We start from the raw sequence: 23,984 nt of genomic DNA, 5'->3' as shown, positions 1-23,984 counted from the left end.
GGGCTGGATTAGACATCATTTATTTCACAAAACTTTATAACTTTGTTCTAACAGATAAACTCATTATAGTTGTTAAAAATGCATTAAATAGGGAACCTTTCTAATTATAACTTAAGTCTTCATAAGTAAATGAAGAAACTAGAAATCTTAATATTAAAACAAGAATAAATAATAAGAGTTCTAGCTAAACTTCAATAATTTAAAGTCCTCAAGGAAACTAGTAAGACTGTGTGTGTTGGCAGAAGGAGGAGAATAGTTTTATTTGAAGAACAAGGGTTAGCAGCTGGGCCTCTACAGAGACAGGAAGAGGGAAGGAAGGAGAGGGATGAAATTCACTAATCTTAGACTTTAATTTCCTTGACAAAATAAAAAACAATCCTCACATGACACTTAAATACTTCTTCCTGCTCACTTAAATAACACTCTCCTTCCTTACAAAACCTTCCCTGATGCACAATGAGGAAAGGGAGATAAGGCAAAGGCAGTTATGAATCCCTGTTATGTTACAGATGCTGCCAAAGAATTTGATATAAACTGTCACACTGAAACTTTACAAAACCCTCGGAGTTTGGGAAGGTGAGAAAATCGAGGCTCAGAGAAGCTGGGTAACACCCCCAAGGTTCAAAGCCAGCCAAAGGGCAGTTGAGGCGAAGTATAATCTCAAGGTTAACTTTACTTAAAACATGGCACACAATGATTTTTTTTTTAAATGGGGTTTACAATTTTACAATTTTAAAAGCTGTAATTGGTTCTGAACCAGAACACTGGTATACAACAAAAGCAAACAAAAACAAACAAACAAAAAAACACAGGAAAAGCTCAGTACCCAAACTGTGTAGTACCACCCTTTGAATGTAGATGCTAGGCATGACCAACACCTTGTGCAGCACAAATGACTGACATCAGACCTCATAATCAGCACGCTAACACCATAAACCAAGGGATGATGAAAATGGATTGATCGTTACGCACAGGCTGGCAGCTGCTTTATCATTTGTTTGTTCTGGACAGAAGAGATCACAGTGACAGAATAATGGGCAAAAACACCTCGTAAACTGTACACTCAAGCCCAGTCCTAACATTGAAAATAATTCCTTATCCAAAAACAAGCCGCAGAAGAATAGGGCTTGTCATGCTTTTTCACCACCAATGGCACTCTGTAAAATACCTTTAATGGCCTTAAGACTTTAGGACCCCAAGCTGGTACCTCCATAATAGGCTCTCTATCGATCAGCTTTTAGTACATGGTACATGCTAATCTCACCTAAAGTTAGTGAATGTCTCAAGGTTGCAAAATTGCTAGAAGCCCTCCAATACTCTCTACAAAATAGCTGACTGCAGATCTAAGAAAGAGTGAAATAAAATAAATGTACGTGGAAAACATTTCAATACCAAAAATACATAAGTAATAATATTAAATATCAAATGCCAGGCACTGGGCTAAGCGTCTGTGTGTGTGCGTGTGTGTGTGTGTGTAATATATTATTCACAGATGAGAGACCTGAGACTCAGGGAAAGATCTGAAATACAAGGCCTCCCATTTTAGACATGACTAAGCCAAGGGACATCAAGCTGACCAAGCAATTCCATCCCAAGGAACATGTCCTAACAAAATAGGTAACACTATATGCAATAATGCACATACAATGATGCTCATTCCAGTATGGTGAACAATTTAAAAAAATTGGAAACAGGGATTGTTTCCTTAATTTCTTTCGGATCTTTCGTTTTTAGTGTATAGGAATGCAACAGATTTCTGTGCCTTAATTTTGTATCCTGTAACTTTACAAAATTCATTGACTACCTCTAGTAGTTTTCCGATGGCATCTTTAGGATTCTCTATGTATAGTATCATGTCATCTGCAAACAGTGACAGTTTTACTTCTTCTTTTCCAATTTGTGTTCCTTTTATTTCTTTTTCTTCTCTGACTGTCATGGCTAGAACTTCCAAAACTATGTTGAATAATAGTGGTGAGAGTGGACATCCTTGTCTTATTCCTCATCTTAATGCAAATGCTTTCAGTTTTTCACCACTAAGAATGATTTTGCTGTGGGTTTGTAATACATGGCCTTTATTATATTAAGGTAGGTTCCCACTATGCCCACTTTCTGGAGAGTTTTTATCATAAATGGGTGGTGAATTTTGTCAAAAGCTTTTTCTGCATCTATTGAGATGATCATACGGTTTTTATTCCCTAATTTGTTAATACGGTGTATCACATTGATTGATTTGCATATATTGAAGAATCCTTGCATTCCTGGGACAAAACCCACTTGATCATGGTATATGATTCTTTTCATATGTTGGATTCTATTTGCTAGCATTTTGTTGAAGATTTTTGCATGTATGTTCATCAGTGACACTGGTCTGTAATTTTCGTTTTTTGTGATATCGATGTCTGGTTTTGGTATCAGGGTGATGGTAGCCTCGTAGAACGAACATGGGAGTGTTCCTCCTATGCAATTTTTTGAAACAGTTTGAGAAGGATGGATGCTGGCTCTTCTCTAAATGTTTGACAGAATTTCCCTGTGAAGCCATCTGGTCTGGGAAGATTTTTAATTACAGTTTCAATTCCATTACCTGTGATAGGTCTGTTTATATTTTCTAATTCTCCCTGGTTCAGTCTTGGAAAATTGTACCTTTCCAAGAAATTCTCCGTTTCTTCAAGGCTGCCCATTTTATTGCCATATAGTTGCTGGTAGTAGTCTCTTACGATCCTTGTATTTCTGCGATGTCAGTTGTAATTTCTCTATTTTCATTTCTAATTTTAGTGATTTGTGAAAATTAAGGAAACAATCCCATTTACCATTGCAACAAAAACAAGAAAATACCTAGGAATAAACTTACCTAAGGAGGCAAAAGTCCTGTACTCAGAAAACTATAAAACACTAATAAAAGAAATCCAAGATGACATAAACAGATGGAAGAATATACCATGTTCCTGGATTGGAAGAATCAATACAGCAAAAATGACTATACTACCCAAAGCCATCTACAGATGCAATGCAATCCCTATCAAATTACCAATGGCATTCTTCACCGAATTAGAACAAAAAATTTTACAATTTGTAGGGAAACACAAAAAAACCCAAATAGCCAAAGAAGTCTTGAGGGGAAAAAACGGAGCTGGAGGAATCAGACTCCCAGACTTCAGACTATACTACAAAGCTACAGTAATCAAGACAGTATGGTACTGGCACAAAAACAAAAATATAGATCAGTGGAACAGGATAGAAAGCCCAAAGATAAACCCACGCACATACAGTCACCTAACTGATGAGAAAGGAGGCAAAAACATACAATGGAGAAAAGACAGCCTCTTCAATAAGTGGTGCTGGCTGCTGGTGAGAATGTAAATTGATACAGCCACTATGGAGAACAGTATGGAGGTTCCTTAAAAAACTGAAAATAGAATTATCATATGACCCAGCAATCCCACTCCTGGGCATATATCCTAAGAAAACTATAATTCAAAAAGACATCTGCACCCCTATGTTCGTTTCAGCACTATTTACAATAGCCAGGACATGGAAACAACCTAAAGGTCCATCAACAGAGGAATGGTTAAAGAAGATGTGTCACATGTATTCACTGGAATATTACTCAGCCATAAAAAAGAATGAAATTGGGTAATTTGCAGAGGTGTGGATAGACCTAGAGACTGTCATACAGAGTGAAGTAAGTCATTAAGGAAAACAAATACCGTATGCTAACACATATATATGGAATCTAAAAAAAAAAAGTCCTGAAGAATCTAGGGGCAGGACAGGAATAAAGATGCAGACATAGAGAATGGACTTGAGGATGTGGTGGCGAATGGGTAAGCTGGGACTAAGTGAGAGAGTGGCATGGACGCATATACACTACTAAATGTAAAAGAGGTAGCTAGTGGGAGGCAGCTACATAGCACAGGGAGATCAGCTCGGTGCTTTGTGTCCACCTAGAGGGGTGCGATAGGGAGGGTGAGAGGGAGACACAAGAGGGAGGAGATATGGGGATGTATGGATATGTATAGCTGATTCACTTTGTCATACAGCAGAAACTAACACACCATTGTAAAGCAATTATACTCCAATAAAGATGTTAAGGAAAAAAAAAAAGTGATGCTGGGAAAACTGGGCAGCTACATGTAAAAGAATGAATTTAGAATACTACCTAACTCCACGCACAAAAATAAACTCCAAATGGATTAAAGACCTAAATGTGAGACCGGACACTATCAAACTCTTAGACGAAAACATAGGAAAAACACTCTTTGACATGAAACACAGCAAGATCTTTTCTGGCCCACCGCCCAGAGTAATGAAAATAAAAGCAAAAATAAACAAATGGGACCTAATTAAACTTAAAAGCTTTGGAGTAGCAAAGGAAACCATAAACAAGACGAAAAGACAACCCTCAGAATGGGAGAAAATATTTGCAAACGAAGCAACGGACAAAGGATTAATCTCCAAAATATACAAACAGCTCATGGAGCTCAATAGCAAAAAAAACAAACAACCCAATCAAAAAATGGGCAGAAGACCTAAACACTAAACAGACATCTCTCCAAGGACATACAGATGGTCAAGGGGCACATGAAAGGATGCTCAACATCACTAAATACTAGAGAAATGCAAATCAAAACTACAATGAGGTATCATCTCACACCAGTCAAAATGGCCATTAGCAAAAGATCTATAAGCAATAAATGCTGGAGAGGGTGTGGAGAAAAGGGAATCCTCTTGCATTGTTGGTGGGAATGTAAATTGATACAGCCACTGTGGAGAACAGTATGGAGGTTCCTTAAAAAACTAAAAATAGAACTACCATTTGACCCAGCAATCCCACTACTGGGCATATACCCTGAGAAAACCATAATTCTAAAGGACACATGTACCCCAGTGTTTACTGCAGCACTATTTACAATAGCCAGGACATGGAAAAAACCTAAATGTCCAACGACAGATGAATGGATAAAGAGGATGTGCTACATAAATACAATGGAATATAACTGAGCCATAAAAAATTTTGAAACAATGCCATTTGCAGCAACATGGATGCAACTAGAGATGATCATACTAAGTGAGGTAAGTCAGAAAGAGAAAAATAAATTTCGTTTCTTAAAGCATATATGTGGAATCTAGAAAAAATGGCACAGATGAACCTATTTGCAGGGCAGGAATATAGACAGACAGAAAATGGACATGTGGACACGGCAGGGAAGGGGAGGGAGGGACGAACTGGGAGATTAGGACATATATACACTACCATGCATAAAATAGATAGCTGGTGGGAACATGCTATAAAGCATGGGAAGCTAAGCTCAGTGTTCTGTGACAACCTAGATGGGTAGGATGGGAGGGGATGGGAGGGAGGTCCAAGAGGGAGGGGATATATATATATATGTAGCTGATGCACTTCACTGTACAGCAGAAACTAACACGACATTGTAAAGCAATTATACTCCAATTTAAAATAAAAACTAAAAAAAAGAAACAAATGAAGAAAACAAAAAAACAATATATAAAAATTAAAAAAGAACGCAACAAATTCTCAAAAAATTTAAAAATTGGAAACAATCTAACTGTCCATCAAGAAATAACTGATCATTAACTGTAGTCATTCTTACACTAGAATATTGTACAGACATTAAAAATGATTGTGTAATCACAAGTAATGAAATGGAAACTGTAATTAAAAATCTTCTAACAAACAAAAGTCGAGAACCAGAGGGCTTCACACGTGAATTCTATCAAACATTTAGAGAAGAGCTAGCACCCATCCTTCTCAAACTCTTCCAAAAAATTCCAGAGGAAGGAACACTCCCAAACTCATTCTATGAGGCCACCACCGCCATGATACCAAAACCAGAGAAAGATACAATAAAAAAAGAAAATTCCAGACCAATATCACTGATGAATATAGAAGCAAAAATCCTCAACAAAATACTAGCAAACAGAATCCAACAACACATTAAAAGGATCATACACCATGATCAAGTGGGATTTATCCCAGGGATGCAAGGATTCTTCAATATACGCAAATCAATCACTGTGATACACCATATTAACAAACTGAAGAATATAAATATGATCATCTGTTTGATCATCTCAATAGATACAGAATAAGCTTCTGACAAAATTCAAAACCCATTTATGATAAAAACTCTCCAGAAAGAGGGCACAGAGGGAAGCTACCTCAACATAATAAAGGTCAAATATGACAAACCCACAGGAAACATCAGTCTCAATGGTGAAAAACTGAAAGCATTTCCTCTAAGATCAGGAACAGGACAAGGATGTCCATGTTCACCACTATTATTCAACATAGTTTTGGAAGTCCTAGCCATGGCAATCAGAGAAGAAAAAGAAATACAAATTGGAAAAGAAGAAGTAAAACTGTCACTGTTTGCAGATGACATGATACTATACATACAGAATCCTAAAGATGCTGTCAGAAAACTACTAGAGCTAATCAATGAATTTGGTAAAGTTGCAGGATAGAAAATTAATGCACAGAAATCTCTTGCATTCCTATACACTAATGATGAAAAATCTGAAAGAGAAATTAAGAAACATTGCCATTTACCATTGCAACAAAAAGAATAAAATGCCTAGGAATAAACCTACCTACGGAGACAAAAGACCTGAATGCAAAAAACTATAAGACACTGATGAAGGAAGTTAAAGATGATACAAACAGATGGAGAGATATACCATGTTTTTGGATTGGAAGAATCAATATTGAGAAAATGACTAACCTACCCAAAGCAATCTACAGATTCAATGCAATCCCTATCAAATTACCAATGGCATTTTTTACAAAACTAGAACAAAAAATATTAAAATTTGTATGGAGACACAAAAGACCCAGAATAGCCAAAGCAATCTTGAGGGAAAAAAACGGAGCTGGAGGAATCAGACTCCCTGACTTCAGACTATACTACAAAGCTACAGTAATCAAGACAATATGGTACTGGCACAAAAACAGACATATACATCAATGGAACAGGATAGAAAGCCCAGATATAAACCCACGCACCTATGGTCAACTAATCTATGACAAAGGAGGCAAGGATATACGATGGAGAAAAGACAGTCTCTTCAATAAGTGGTGCTGGGAAAACTGGACAGCTACATGTAGAAGAATGAAATTAGAACACTCCCTAACACCATACACAAAAATAAACTCAAAATGGATTAGAGACCTAAATGTGAGACTGGACACTATAAAACTCTTTAGAGGAAAACACAGGAAAAACACTCTTTTACATAAATCACAGCAAGATCTTTTTTGATCCACCTCCTAGAGTAATGGAAATAAAACCAAAAATAAACAAATGGGACCTAGTGAAACTTAAAAGCTTTTGCAAAGCAAATGAAACTACATACAAGATGAACAGACAACCCTCAGAATGGGAGCAAATATTTGCAAACGAATCAACGGACAAAGGATTAATCTCCAAAATATATAAACAGCTCATGCAGCTCAATATTAAAAAAACAAAGAACCCAATCCAAAAATGGGCAGAAGACCTAAACAGACATTCCTCCAAGGAGGATATACAGATGGCCAAGAAGCACATGAAAAGCTGTTCCACATCACTAATTATTAGACAAATGCATATCAAAACTACAATGAGGTATCACCTCACACCAGTTAGAATGGGCATAATCAGAAAATCTACAAACAACAAATGCTGGAGTGGATGTGGAGAAAAGGGAATCCTCGTGCACTGTTGGTGGGAATGTAAATTGATACAGCCACTATGGAGAACAGTACAGAGGTTCCTTAAAAAACTAAAACTAGAATTACCATATGACCCAGCAATCCCACTGCTGGGCATATACCTAGAGAAAACCATAATTCAAAAAGACACATGCACCCCAATGTTCATTGCAGCACTATTTACAATAGCCAGGTCATGGAAGCAACCTAACTGTCCATAAACGAATGGATAAAGAAGATGTGGTACATACACAGAATGGAATATTACTCAGCCATAAAAAGAACTAAATTGGGTCATTTGTAGAGACATGGATGAATCTAGAGACTGTCATACAGAGTGAAATAAGTCAGAAAGAGAAAAACAAATATTGCAGATTAATGCATATATGTGGAACCTAGAAAAATGGTACAGATGAACCGGTTTGCAGGGCAGAAATTGATACACAGATGTAGAGAACAAACGTATGGACAGCAAGGGGGGAAAGTGGCGGGAGTTGGTGGTGGTGGTGGTGTGATGAATTGGGAGATTGGGATTGACATGTATACACTGATGTGTATACAACTTATGACTAATAAGAATGTGCTGTATAAAAAAATAAATAAAATAAAATTCAAAAATAAATCTATTTGTGGAAAATAACTGAAATATATATATGTAAGTATCTGAATCACTTTGCTACACACTTGAAACATATAATATTGTAAATCAACTATACTTCAAGAAAAAGAAAGAACTATTCTCTTTTGCTAATAAAAAAAGAAAAACGAAGTCATCATGTAAATCTATGTTTGTTGACACAAAAAATGTCCACAGATATTTTAAATGAAAATGCAGGTAGATCATAGAGCAGGAAATACAGCATGATTCCAATTTTGTTTTCTGGAGAAATGACTAAGCTGAAATTGAGGTCTGCTGAAGATGGAGGGGCTGACCCTTACGGGAAAGCAGCACCTGTAATAGCCTTGGGCCACTGGGCACATGGAAAACTGGGTAGAGAGTGTGAGAGAAGTCCTAAGGGTGGGGAAGGGACTAAACCATGCCAAGCCCTAGAGGCCTGATTGAGGATTCTGGTTTTCACCCCAGAAGATCAATGGGAAGTCTGCATTTCACAGATGAGGCACAGGGGGTTCAGCTGATGCTCAAGACTATGCTGTGAGTGGGTGGTAGAGCCACGGTCAGGCTGGGGCATGTCGCAGAGCCGGAGCTTGGCCGTAACTTTCAGTCCCAGACTTCTGTGCATCCCAGCTTCCTCATCATGTGCCTCTCCCTCTCTCCAGGCCTTTTCCGCCTCTTTCCAGGCTTGGATTCTCATCTTCCTCTTTCTTTCTCTCCTTCCTCTACCTCCTTTTGCTTTCCAAAAAGTCGCAGAGAAAGCCCACCCCCTCAGAACTTTGTCCTTATCCCCTAAGGGATCTTTCCCATCTGGATAAAACAGGACCTTCCCAGTTCCTCCCCAATTCAATTACAATCAGCCAACAAGCTGGCTGTACAACAACCAAAAGAATTTGAAATGGTCTTTTAAATTTGGGTTAAATTAAAGGCCGTTGTTTGAATCTCTTAGCTCTATTATTGCTTTGTAAGTTGTAATATAAGGCTCTTTGCCTTTCTGTATGTCTATATGTGAGAAGCAAATTAAAAAGTTATTATACACCCTTCTAAATCAGTATTTGAATTTGTGAGACTAATTTTATGGGAAGCTTAGAAAATCCTCTAACAAAGGGCAACCTTAACTGGGCCTCTTGAATTTTAATTTGTTTTAAAGCTACTGAATTTCAAAGCAAAAGAAATTTTTAAAAAATGCTTCCGGATTTTTTTTTTTTAAAAAAAACAGAGCTACATACCTCTATTATGTCAGTCAAATCTGATCAACATAAAACGGGCAGAGTCCTCTACCCCACCCCACATGATTTTCAGGCATGTGTACCATGCCCTCTGCTGGCCTCAACACATTTCCGGAATGACCATAATGTAGCTAGGAAATAGGGCAAAACAGCTGCATTTCTTCTGTTGGCATGGAGTTCTTCCTTTCTGAATTATGTACAAAAGTTCCATTATTTTCTGTCTCTTCTATCCTTCCCGTCTCCAAAATGTCATACATGTTTTAAAGATTTACAGGATCTTGATATAAACATTTAAGTTTAAATTATTTCCCCTAAATGAAGAGATAAGTAACAGGTAACCCAAAATGAGAGAGTACTGAAAACTAATTTAAATCTAGTTTAGAAATATATTCCTAATTAGATGTGGCTTCAGGTAACAGTAAAACTTATATGCATACTGGCTGGGTGAAGAAAATGACAACATAGAAACATGCTGAGTGCTAGGGACAAAATTTTTGCTGCCAAGTAATCCAAAGCGGATAATGCACAATTGTTAGATAATAAAATCTAACCATTCTATTTTGTAAGGCGGCAAAGGTGAATAAAATTAATTGGCTCACCCAAGACTCTTAGCAAGTTGGAGATAACAAAGGATTTTAAACCTGGGATCAGAGAAACTCTGAGTCTTAGACCTGAAATACAAGAACACAGCACCAACCGAAAAACATCTTAGCAATTCTCCGTTAAAACTAAAAGCAGATTTGCTTTGCCTCCCCTCATGCTCTCACGTCAACCCCTACATAAGTTGTCATCATAACTTCACAGCCCTGCTCGCTGAACTTCAATTCCAGAGGTACTTATTGATTGACCAAGACACTGTGCTGGGTACTGGGCACATGGGGGATAACATGACACCATTCCTACACCCAAGGAGCTCACAGTCTAGTACAGAAGGCAAAAGTGCGAGGAAATAAACTACCAACGGTGTAACGTGCAACAAGGGAATTATGCCTGAGCTTCAGAAGCAGCAGGAATGAAGGACGGATGAACCGTCTGGGGTGCAGGGCTCGGGGTGTGGTACGAGGAAGCTCCACTGAAGAGGCGCTAGCATTGGAAAGCTACAAGCTCAGGGAGAAGCCGAAACAGACGGACCAGTACGTGCACCTTCATGGAGAACACGCATGGGATTTCAGGAGTGTATTGGTAGGAAAGCAGAATCAGTAATTCTACAGGAGTGTGTCCAGGGTGAGGTGGCAAGTGGATGAATGAAAGGCTGGAGACGAGGCCCAAACACAGATCACAGGAGCTTTGAGTGGTCCTTATCCTGCAAGTGACATGGACCTTAATCTATCAGCGGCAGGAACTTGAACCTTACCCTGTAATTGACAAGAGACCATTGACTGGTTTTAAACCAGGGAGAAGGAACAATCAATCATATTAGGGTTTTGACAAGATCAAAAAGGCATCTGCTAAGTATTTATCCTAGTTTTTCTGCAACCATAGACAAATTCCTTTCCATTCTTCGTGGTTTATTTACTTTTAAAAGACATGGTATGCTAGTATTAGAGCGAGCTATAAAGCTGAATAAAGACAAACCACCTTAATGACAGTCAGTACCTTGTATTTTAACAGTGATGCTCAGTGAATACTGGATGGGCAGACAGTCAGGGCCCCTCTCCTAGCACACACATGCCAGTTAAGTTTCCAAAAGTTAGGTGATGCACACAAGCTTTGGAAAAAGTTAGCAAATTTCCCAATGGCAAAAATGAAGCACAAAATGCACTTGAACACACAGGTCTCAAAAATCCAGCTGGATGTGAAATAAGGCCACTGATTCTGCCTATTCATTTCCAGCAACAGAAAACAATCAGTTCTCTACAAACTAAGTTGTACAAACACTATCTCTCACAATATTTTCAGAATGTATGTCATTATTTTTAAATTTCCAAAAGTGGATCTCCGAGATCTGTAAAAGTTTAAAACATTCTCTTAAGCAGCTGGTATCTTTAAAAGATACCTCAGGGCTTCCCTGATGGCGCAGTGGTTGGGAGTCCGCCTGCCAATGCAGGGGACACGGGTTCGTGCCCCGGTCTGGGAAGGTCCCACATGCCGCGGAGCAGCTGGGCCTGTGAGCCATGGCCGCTGAGCCTGCGCTCCGCAACGGGAGAGGCCACAAGTGAGAGGCCCACGTACCACACACACACAAAAAAAGATACCTCAACCTGAAAATACAGACATTCGTCCTAAATTGGGCCGCCAGGATTAGCAAATCACAATTTCCAGAGTGGATCCTTTCTGCTCTAAGTCAAATGCCACCAGAAAGAGGCCACTTACCCAGAATATACGCATTTTTAAATTCAATTCACCAACTGAATTGAAAGTGATTTATGATGCTTTTTTCCCCCTTGCTCTTTCCTCTCTCCTCCCCTCTGCCTAATTTACCCCCAGCACAAACACCATTCAAGTTCCTTACAGCAGACATAGAGCAAAAGGAAGACATCCACAGCTGCAAGGGTTTTTATAGACGAGGAAGCAATTCCTGTCCACAGAGACTGAGAGTAAATGAACTATTCTGATAGCGCCCCCTAGTGACCAAAATTACTTTAAGAACTCTGCACGCTAAACTGATGAAAAGCAATGCATTTAAAATTTTAAAAATAGCAAACACATCAACGAGCTTACCCTCTGGGAACACCTGTCCAGTTAAACCAATAATGTTAACCTCTGGCCAACTGTTCTCTCAGCTCTAAAATAGGAAAACTAACATCCCCAACCACCCTAGTCCTCTCCCCTGTGAGCATGTGAGTTCCTCAATAAGATACAGTCCCAAGCACATACAGCTGTTTTTAAACAAGAGGAAGCGGAAAAGAAACACAAAGCAATAAGAGGACACGCACCCTCGGGCCTACTTGGATCATCAGGAGTGTTTCTGTTAAACCCATAACATACCTGGTGACGGGTACAGAGTTCTGTTCACTTCTGCTTCACAGGTATATACACTTTGACTCTCTCCTTCCCTATTTTACTGGCTCTGAGGAGGACTGCAGGGACCACTGAACCTTCTGGAACTTTCTGCCACCACCCAGAACGGTATTAGTTTGACCACAAAATACTGGAAGCTCTCAAATCATATCTTCAACACTGAGATTTTTCTTTCTGACATGAACTATGTAAAACATAAATGTTAGGTTACTGTGATATGTTAATAGAAAGTGTAGTTTAAAATGAAATTGGTGGGCTTCCCTGGTGGCGCAGTGGTTGAGTGTCCACCTGCTGATGCAGGGGATGTGCGTTCGTGCCCCAGTCCGGGAAGATCCCACATGCCGCGGAGCGGCTGGGCCCATGAGCCATGGCCGCTGAGCCTGCACGTCTGGAGCCTGTGCTCCGCGGCGGGAGGGGCCACAGCAGTGAGAGGCCCGCGTACTGCAAAAAAAAAAAAAAACTGAAATTGGTAATAACAAGAAGTACTTAAACCATCACCCTTCAACCTCCTGCCCAGTAAAACAAACACACAAACACCCCAACTGACTGAGGTGCCTAGTGCTTGGTGCTAGTACCTAGTAGTTCAGTAGGGGCCTAACATACTTTGGATCCTTCTACTCCAACCGAACCTGAGACCTTCAACCAAGCTGGAAACTTTTGCTCAGCTCCCAGTCCACAACCACAGAGAATTAAAAGCCATTGCTGCCCTCTACTGGGCAGACTTGAAACAAAACTAAAAATCCACCCATCAAGCATTTGACATCACCTAATTTCTTCTCTGGTTTCTTGATAATGTATAACCTTCAATATCTTATAAATTAATTATAAGATTCCAGGAGGGAAAAAAAAGCAAGTTTGCAAAAATTCCGTCATTCTCCCTCTTTATCGACTAAAAGGAAGAGACTAAATGATAGCAAACTGGGAGGCTCGCTTCGGATTCAGCCACTACATGACAGCATGACCTTGGTCGGGGCCCAACCACCCTAGGTCTCAATTTTCAGGCCTGCAAATTGAAGGATTGCAAACCAGGAGACATTTATGATCCTGGTTGCTCTTTTCCATTCAGATTTCAAAATATTCATAGCTTTTTCTTATTTTATATTTTATTTTCTTTTGTACACAGGCCTCTCACTGTTGTGGCCTCTCCCGTTGCGGAGCACAGGCTCCAGACGCGCAGGCTCAGCGGCCATGGCTCACGGGCCCAGCCGCTCCGCGGCACGTGGGATCTTCCCGGACCAGGGCACGAACCCGTGTCCCCGGCATCGGCAGGCGGACTCTCAACCACTGAGCCACCAGGGAAGCCCCATAGCTTTTTCTTATTAACCCATCTTAATAATCTAACATATGATTCCTCTGTCCTATTACTTAGGACTTCATTGATTATTATGTCTTCAGTAATGAGATAGATGTAAACCAAGTGTTTTGCATGTGCATGAAGGCCCACAGTAAGTATGAGTTTCCCTCTCTCCCCTCCCCAGGTCCCCCCATTGACCAGCTCCATGACCCTTTCCATTCCTGTAGTACATATTCTATGCCCATATCCTAAAGTATTTATTCTCTGCTACTCTTTCAATTTTCCAGGTCTTGTGATGCTTGCACTGTGTCCCCCACTGAAAGGTGAGTTTCACTGGCTGGACTGTGTCCTTTATCTGTCTACCTCAGTGTCCACTACTGGTAGCAGTGGTTGTAATGGTAGCAGCTGTTACAGCAGCAGCAGAAACAGGAACAGCAGCAGTTGGTGCCCCCAGCAGCAGTGAAACAGGTTACAAAAACTGGGGCTTCTCTGGTGGCTCAGTGGTTAAGAATCTGCCTGCCAATGCAGGGGAAATGGGCTCGAGCTCTGGTCCGGGAAGATCCCACATGCCACGGAGCAACTAAGCCCATGAGCCACAACTACTGAGCCTCTGCTCTAGAGCCTGCAAGCCACAACCACTGAGCTTGTGTGCTGCAACTACTGAAGCCTGTGCACCTAGAGCCCGTGCTCCGCAACAAGAGAAGCCACCGCCATAAGAAGCCTGCGCACCGCAACGAAGAGTAGCCCCCGCTCGCTGAAACTAGAGAAAGCCCGTGTGCAGCAACGAAGACCCAGCGCAGCCATAAATAAATAAATAAATAAATAAATAAATAAATAAGTAAGTAAGTAAGTAAGTAAGTAAGTAAGTAAATAAATAAATAAATAAATTTTAAAATAATAATAATACCTGCCCTACCTGTCTTGGAGCACAGTTGTTTAAAATAAATAAGGAAGCATATACGAAAGCAATCTAAAAGCTGTAAGAGGATAACAGCTCTGTGTGCATTTAATTCTTACTATTCTTAGGCTCTTTACAAACACACATCCTGCACTTCACCCAGTAGAGGGGATTGCTACAGAGAGGGAACACCCTGGCCCTTGCCCACTGTCAGTACTTTGATAGGGCAGAAAAGAACACGTGAAGACAGGTGGATAAGCAATGGTGATGAAATAATGAGCATCATTCTTTCCTTTTTTCTGAAGGCTTCCATGGGCTCTTACTCCATTCCACCCAAAGCAACAGCAATAGAGAAACACCCACATCACCCATCCCCACCTGCCCGCTACCAGGCCGCTTTCCTCACTCCCTGTTTCACTACATATTTCTAAAATGCCTGTCTCCTATACCCGCAAAAATTATTCTCCTTATTTACACGATAGTCACGGCATCCACTGCTGGACTGAGCACCGGCTATGAGTCACACACAGCACCAGACTCCCTGGGCAGATCATCTCTCACGCCCAGGGCAGCACAACGCCCTTGTCCTTGGCTCCATTTGACAGATTAGCGTCAGAAAGATTAGGCAGCTCACCCAACAAAGGACACAAATCCAGCTGTTTCTGCTTCCTGAGCCGGTGCAGAGTCTGGAGCAGCATCATTGCCACCTCCCACCTCAATCTGAACGTCACACGCTAGCAAAGGGTTCCTCGTCTCCAAGATTGCTCAGAAATCATGGAAATCCTATCATTGACATCCTATGAATGCACAACCATAATGACACCAAGCAGATATGCTTCCTTGAAAAGAGACTAATGACCCAGGACATTCGCTTTACTTTTTAATGATTAATATAAAGAAGGAATGTAGTATTAATGAATTCTTCCTATTAAGAGGTAATTGTGTTTACAGTGCAGAAGCTGGCAGATACCTCCTTACGCGCGTGCCGACGTCACCAGTAAAGGACTAAATCAACATGATATGCCAAGAGGAACGTGGCATCACTTCCTAGATATTCCCGTCAAAAACGCATACACTGAATCTAATCGTGAAGAAATATCAGACAAACCCAAACTGAGGGACAGTCTACAAAATAACTGTCCTGTACTCTTCAAAAGTGTCACAGTTGTAAAAGGAAAAGAAAGACTATTCCAGATTAAAGGAGACTAAAGGAGACATAACAACTACATGATTCTGGATTGGATCCTGGACCGGGTAAATGACCAATGGCAAAATTGGCAAAATTGGTACCAGATCTGAAAATTAATCCTGGCACTGTTAATCTCCTGATTTTGACAATTATACTGTTATGTTAGAGAATGTCCTTGTTTTTAGACGATACACACTGAAGTATATTTAAAGATAATGGCCATCATGTCTATAGTTTTGAAACATTCCAAAAAAAAGAGTGAGAAAAAATATATGCAGAAATGTTTGTACTATTTTGGTATCATTTTTGTAAGTCTGAAATTATTTCAAAACAAAAAGTAAAAACAGTAAAAGTTATCAACGCATGTCAAGTATTAAAATGTGAATTGTAACATTCCTACCTACTGATTCCTAAGCACACACACAGGAGGATCAAAAGGAACCAACAGGGCTTCCCTGGTGGCGCAGTGGTTGAGAGTCCGCCTGCCGATGCCGGGGACACGGGTTCGTGCCCCGGTCCGGGAAGATCCCACATGCCGCAGAGCGGCTGGGCCCGTGAGCCATGGCTGCTGAGCCTGCACATCCCGGGGCCTGTGCTCTGCAACGGGAGAGGCCACAACAGCGAGAGGCCCGCGTACCCCACACACACACACACACACACACACAAAAAGAACCAACAGCCTTGCGTCCTTAATATGAAAGCAATCTTAGAGACTGATATAAGAAATTCTGGTACCCACAAATACCACCCTAGTTTTTCCAACTCACAGTGGTTCCGCCCAAATGTAGCAGTGATACAATACCCCTTTCCTCCTTCTGATAATCACTAACCGTTCCTAACTTCTCAATTTCATAATTAAGAAAATTCAAACCAAAAATCCTCCAGTGACTCCACTTCCCATGAAAACACAGACCACCATAATAAGAAGATACACTGTGTATTACGTTTCCCCACCTCACCCTTTCTCTGGCCAATACACGTTTGGCTAAGCGGTTGGCATTTAGACATCCCTTGGCCCCTGCCCTGCCCTGCATCGATGGGTTTTAGCCACAGAAAAGTATATGATATGAGTGTGAGTGTGGTGGCTCAAGGTTCATTTTGCTAACGTAAAACAGAGAAATCAGCCAACTCGGACACTTAGATGTTCCTACAGAAAGTGCACACAGCCTGAAGAATCTGCATTTGATTCTAACAGAATGACTTTCACCTTCTCCACCCAGTGATTCCAGTAGCGTAAATGGTGGAACACCTCGCGGTCAAGCTTTCAAACCTCAAAAGATGGCTGGAGACAGGCCGCTAAAAAGCCACATGAGAAGGACTAATGGCTATGAAGCCTTTTCTTCTCATGCACAAGGATAAGCGAAAAGTTGAAAAGAAGTTATACAGCTGAACTTCACCCAGTTCTCAGGCTCATTATTAGCACTCTCTCATTTGCAAGTTACAGAGTGTGCTGAGGTCCAGAAACATCAACTCTCCCATTACCCTTTATCACACTCCTGGGGTCAGACAGAATTTCTATTTCACAGACAGAAAAATCAAGGCAAAAGAAAATCAAGATGATCCCTAAACAACACCACCTTTTAGCAAAAGAACCCAGAATGGACCAAATATGCTGCCTTCAAGAGAAAAAAAACAAAAAACCCCACAAATATCCCTGATTTCTGCAATGAATACATCCAAAAAAAAAAAATCATTTTATGTCACTAAATTACCAGAGAAGCCACACTGGTCTGTTTCTATTCTTTAATATTTTTTCTCCTGATCTAGAGGAGTCATTGTGGATGCAGGGAAGATCACATACCCACATGGAATTACGTGGCTCTCAACTACTGCTTCGCATCCTGGGCAAACATGAATACAGTAAGCCTGTCTCTGTCACACCAAAAGACCACGCTGACGGGCTCCGCAGGACCTCCTGAGAGCAGCTACAGTACCAGTCCTTCTCTCTCTTAAATATGAGAGTTATTCACGTTACGGAAAAACAGCGCTTAATACTGATTACCATAAAGGAGGAGAAGCAGAGACTATGGTCTATGACAACCAATTTCAAATCAACATGGCTGCCTAAGTATCCTGAGCTTTGGTCAACAGGCCCAGCGGCCACGTAAACACTGGAGCGACAATGAACTGTCTGTTCCTGTTTTAAAAACAACAAACTGAGGTGACAAAAGTCAAGGGACCAACATCGACAGTTATCGTCTAAGGAACAAAGCCCCACCAAGAAACTAGAGCTCCATCAACTAGTGGGCACCATAGCAAACAGGAAGGGAGACAGCTGAGCAGATGCCAATAAAGACAAGTCCAAGGATGAATAACACAAATAACACTGAGGACTCCCCTGTATCAACTTTGAAATTAAATTTACTTCAACACTGTAAGGACCTACGACAAGCAAAGACACAGTGCCACAAAGGTTTTCAACGCACATGGCAATTAAAATAATATTTACTTCCTAGTGGCCAGTAAGCCCGAATGAGGAGTTTCAAACAAGGGACAGTATGGTTGCTTATCAACATCATGAGTCCAGGGGAATGAGGGCAGTCTGTCTATTATTAACAGGAAGCCTAGGAACAAGTATATGCCGAGCAATTGGGGGGTTCAAGTGAGAGACAGAGTTTCAAATAATCTTTCCTTGGTCCACTGAAGCATGTGTTCACTGAGTCAGCAGACATTTTGTGGGCACTTACTACGAACAAGACACACACTGACTGATGCTGACCAGGACAGTATACCTGCCACGGAACCTACTGGCAAGGAGTAGAGTATAGCTGATAACCAAAGTGCACTTTAAAATGAGAATTATGACAGGAAAACAGCCAACTTAATGAAGCTGGAGAGCCAGAAGAGCATTATTATGGGCCCCTGTCTTCTCTACTACGATGTTTAAAGAACTAATTTATATTCTCCCTTTCCTCCTTTGTGTGACTCTCAGATGTGTGGCCATTTTCCATTTGAAGGGATGGATGACATAACAATCCCTGAGGAGCTAGTAAAAGGGCAGAAGACATGCTTGGAAAATCATAATTCCCGAAACTCTGGCTGCTTATTGTTTAAGATACGTGCAAAATGGAATCTGGAATGCACAACACACTAATATGTAATAAATAATCTAAATTTAAAGAAAAAAAAAAAGGAAAGAAAACAAAGTGAGAGCCTGAACAGATTCCTCATTGATGGAATCTCAAAGGAAAGTATGGGTTATGTAGTAAGAACTAATAGGCGGTTCAAGTTTCGCTGAAGTTTAGAATATAGTTGACCCTTGAACAACACAGGTTTGGAGAGCACAAGTCCATTTATACGTGGGTTTTTTTCAATAGTAAATACTACAGTACAACACAACCCACAGTTCATTGAATCCACAGATACAGAGGAACCACACATACAGAGGGCCGACTATAAACTGTACTCTGATTTCTGACTGCGCAGAGGGTTGGCAGGTTGTTCAAGGGTCAACTGCATAAGCCGGGAAGTTGAAATGGTGTCATGAATTCAAGGCTAAGGGGCTTGGACTTTATTTGATAGGAACCTTTTTTTTTTCCCCCATTTATTTCCTTTTCTTTTTGTTTAATTTTGGAAACCACTTTTGAGCAATTAAGCGCCACGATTAGAAAGTTAATCTTGCACTAGTGTCTAAGGAGGAATGGGGTGGGGGAGGAGAGTAGTTAGAAATCCACTGCAAAGGTTCAATTAAAAACAGGAGGGGGCTTCCCTGGTGGCGCAGTGGTTGAGAGTTCGCCTGCCGATGCAGGGGACACGGGTTCGTGCCCCGGTCCGGGAAGATCCTACATGCTGCGGAGCGGCTGGACCCGTGAGCCATGGCCGCTGAGCCTGCGCATCCGGGTGGGAGGCCCGCATACAGCAAAAAACAAAAACAAACAAACAAAAAAAAAAACAGGAGGAAACATTCCAAGCAACGTTGCAGAGGGAAATGTGGAGAGGACTTGGAGTGGGTTTAGATGGGGAAGACAAAGAAGGAGGCCTAAAAATCATCCCCGAGCTCTGAGGTCGGGTGGCTCAGAAAGCAGCAGACAGCACAGGGAGATGAGGTTTGCGAGGGAAGACACACAGTTTGCAAACACTGCACAGGGGGCTGAAGGTGTGAGGTTGGAGCTCTGGGAAGGATGCAGGCCTGGGAAAGTTCCTCCCGGGAAACAGCGACAGGATGAGATCAGAGGGAAACCAAAAACAATGCCCTTTGGGGACACATACTGTCCAAATCAATGGCTTTCTTAACAGCTTTCTTCAACTCTGGTTGGCGTTTTAGTTATCTGATCAAAAGGCCCCATTGCTAGACTCCGACACCCCAGAGAAGTGCTCCAGGCACCTCCTTCAGCCCTCTGGATGGAGCCCTCGCACTCGGTTGGGCACTTTGACTTCCTGTTGCCTCAAACTGAAGCTTCTGCTTCTCCGCGCTGCCCCATGGGATGTGCCACTCTGATGGACCATCGCTAGAGGTTCACTTTTCCCTCTGAGCTGTCCCAGAGGCCTACTGTGGCTCAGGGCTGCAGAGTCAGCACAGCAATCCCCCATTCCTGGCCCAGGCCCACAGCCTGGGAACCAGCCCACTCCAAAGGATTCTGCGGGTCCAGGAGAGGGGCTCGATACCCACACAGAATGGGTCATTTCTTGAAGTCTATTTTAAAATCTATTTAAAGCAATTCTAAAGCATCAGCTAAATGTGTTCCATATCCAATGTTTTCGAAAGGGCAATGTCTGGAAGTTAACATTCCAAGTTACCCACACCTAGGCATGATGAGATGCAATCTCTCATGCCTATTTCTTTGTCAATTTTATTTACAGAGCAGACAACTCAGATTCATATCACCTTTCCCTGTAACTATTAATTGTAAAAAGGAAAACAAAGAAGCTTCCTCTTTCTAAACCTGTTGACTATGTCAATATGTTAAATTATAAATATCTAATATAATTTTCAAATCAAACTAAACCAAACCAAACCAGAGGTTAAATTTTGTTAGGTTTCATACCATGATGAAATCTGTAATAACAAATAAATAAAACTCTGGGTAAAAACACATAAATAAATACACTCACACATACATACCACTTAAAAAAAATCTAAATACTAGAATGCAAAGTTTTTCAGGTAATTATTAGCATAATTTAGTTCACACAGCATAGACTACAAAAAAATACATGGGTCTTTTATGAGGAAAGAACCCATATCCCACAGATATTTAAAATAACCATTAAAAACAAAAGTTTTGGGCTTCCCTGGTGGCGCAGTGGTTGAGAGTCCGCCTGCCGATGCAGGGGTTCGTGCCCCATTCCGGGAAGATCCCACATGCCGCGGAGCGGCTGGGCCCCTGAGCCATGGCCACTGAGCCTGCGCATCCGGAGCCTGTGCTCCGCAACGGGAGAGGCCACGACAGTGAGAGGCCCGCATACCGTAAAAAAAAACCAAACAAACAAAAAAAGTTTTGTTTTTCGTTTTGTCATTTCAAACTGATTTAAAATAGCTGTTCCTCTTCAGTAAACCGCCCCCCAAAAGATATTCAAAGATATTTTACCTCTCCAGTGTTTAAGCCTCAACACAAGCCCCTCCCCTCTGACCTTCCTTAAACAGGCCGATAAGTGGAAAGATGAAGTCATTTGAGCTTCACACCCAAACACACAGCAGCAGGCTGAGATAACCAAAAGGCTCAGTTATCTGAGTAATCGCTGGTCAGATAACCTCTACATAACATATCCTGAGTACGTGAAATCGTTTTCCTATTTTTCTGTAGGCTCCATTTCCCTCGATGGGGAGCAGCTCCCACTGGGGCAGGAGGGCTCACGGTACTTACCTTTTTGGCTCTTTGGGCTATGTCTGGTGTTCTTGTAAGCAGCTTTTCAATCAGGTACTCTCTGTTCTGCAAAACAAATATTCCCAACAGTTTAACATCAAATACAAGACACTGAAATTCACAGTGATTTCAAAATAGCAGATTTACTTGGGTTTTTAAGCATGTTACCTTGGCTTTCTGGAAGAATTTGCATTTTAAAAGTTCTGCTGCTGTGGGCCTGAAAGATCAATAATAAATTAGAGTTGAAACAATGACCACTCAATAAAGACACTGCCTTGACGAAACAAGTTAATCCTAGAGTCTTTCTGGAAGACCAGTTTCAGGAATAGCAAAGCCACAGACTAAATTAATCATAAGCTGGCACCAAATTAAATGGTGCCAATTTTCCAGTTCCTTCCAAACGCCTCTACTGCAAAACTCCGCCTCTACATAAACTCCTGTAAGTGAAATACCTGGGGCATGATCGATCTTCCATCCTTCATCCTTACACTTCACTAAGTGAATTCAGTGTTTCTAAAAGGTGGCAGACTGACACGTCTGTGAGCCAAATCCCTGTATTTATTAAGAAGCAGTACAAGCTGCGATATGACCCTATCGAAGAAACTGTGTCCACTGTGTTCTATGATTCCCCAAGAGCAGAAGGTTTCTGCAAGGGGACCACGCGGCATGTGTACGAGCTCTGTCTGGCCACCGAGTAACCCGGTCTCAAGTGTCCATGGACTATTGTTTTTCAGGGGAAGGTAATTAATAGAATGCTGATTAACAGAATGCAAATTCATTTTAAAGCATTATGGGATTGGTCTGATTGTTTCCTCATGGTGTCATTTAACTTGTTTCTCTGTACTGTATTTCCCATAAAACGCAAGTTGGGTCTGAAGGCTTGGCTAGGTTGACACAAGCATTTGGGGGAAGAACACGTCGTAGATGACACACATCTTACTGCAGCATGGGGGAGGCACATAATGATAGGTTATTTCAGTGGGAGGGATGCTAAGTTTAACCGCGTGGTCCCCAGGCCCAAGATCTCTCCATGGTAAAGGTAAGTTTTCGCCACTGCAACTGGCAAGTATTCTGTTGGATAACACATTGCCACGATATGAATATCCTGTTCCAGAGAAACTTTCACCTGATGATTTTAGCATCTTTGCCTTAAATAATTATTTCATTGGAGGTGGCAGAACACTGATTTTCTACTTCTCTCATTCCTTCTACGTTTAATAACTGGCACTCTTCCATAAAGAATAGCTTCTTTCATCAATAGTTCCCGCAGCCATGCAGGAAGAATCACCTATACCTAGAGGATAGGACAGTCAGCAAGACAACTGGTCTGATCTCTTCAAAAAGTCGGTGTCATAGAAGAAAAGGGGAGAGTGAGGGGACTGTTCTCGATTAAAACAGACTTAAAGAAACATACAACCAAATGCAACACATGCCCCTCTCCTGAGTCCTGATTTGAACAGGACGGGGAGAGGCTGCAAGAGACATTTAGAAATAGAGATAGGTGAGTGTGCTAGGTATAGGACAATTTTAGGAAACTACTGTTCATTTACTTAGTGTGGAAAAGTATTGTGGTTACGTAGGAACGTGTCTGTATTTGGGGAATGCAAGCTGAGGTGTTACGTCTGTTACTTATTTTCCAACTGTTCAGCAAATAAAATGTGGGTAAACAGGGACAGCAGATATGGGAAATGTGAATAATTGCTGAATCTCAGTGTTGGTGTAGAAGCAAACACTGTACAATTTTTGCACCTTTTCTGTATGTTTTAAATGTTTCATAATAAAAAACTGGGAGGGAGGAGGGAAGCATGACTGAGTATCATTAGGTCTCCTCTCAGGCAGTGACTGCCAAAGGGACCATGACTATTGTGTTAAGGGGATCCAAGTTTAAAGGGAGTCCTCACACTTGAAGAGATTGGAAACCAGTGCTCTGAACCAGGAAGCTCCACTAAAATGTTTCCAGGGACAAAACCCAAGCGTATAAAAGAATTAGGAAACATCATTAAGTGCAACGGTATACAAACTGTGTAAGTCTGCAGGGGCCATAAACCGTATTTCTGTGCAAAGAAATTTTCTCTTTCAATTGTTATTGCTCTTTTCCTCAATTTCAAGTGGAACACTGGTTAGGGGTACCTAACAAAGAACCCCAAATCGCCATAGCCACTGCAACCAAGAGCCCCTAACTGCTAACTGCTTGGAGTAAACAAAGGTCTAAACAACAGGTGGGCCACGCTTTACATTTTGTGTTCCGTATCCCTTGGTAAGCTGGTTCAAATTCATGAATTTGT

The 23,984-nt window shown here is 41.2% G+C and overlaps 1 protein-coding gene across 2 annotated transcripts in view; it reads right to left on the bottom strand.

The window, feature by feature from the left end:
• The window catches only part of STK39 (serine/threonine kinase 39), a 307,207-nt gene that overhangs the window by 164,522 nt on the left and 118,701 nt on the right, over window positions 1-23,984 (bottom strand). For both annotated transcript variants that reach the window (XM_029224873.1, XM_029224874.1), the window contains exons 9-10: window positions 21,868-21,916; window positions 21,700-21,765 (exon numbers count right to left, since the gene is read on the bottom strand). In XM_029224873.1, the coding sequence (XP_029080706.1) occupies window positions 21,700-21,765; window positions 21,868-21,916 (115 nt within the window). The remainder of the gene's footprint in view (window positions 1-21,699; window positions 21,766-21,867; window positions 21,917-23,984) is intronic.

This window comes from Monodon monoceros, unplaced genomic scaffold (genome assembly GCF_005190385.1).
Source record: "Monodon monoceros isolate NGI ecotype Baffin Bay Population unplaced genomic scaffold, NGI_Narwhal_1 Super_Scaffold_16, whole genome shotgun sequence".
NCBI classification, from domain to species: domain Eukaryota; kingdom Metazoa; phylum Chordata; class Mammalia; order Artiodactyla; family Monodontidae; genus Monodon; species Monodon monoceros.
Note: the sequence above shows the minus strand (reverse complement) of the source record. Positions and strands in the feature narration are given on the sequence as shown.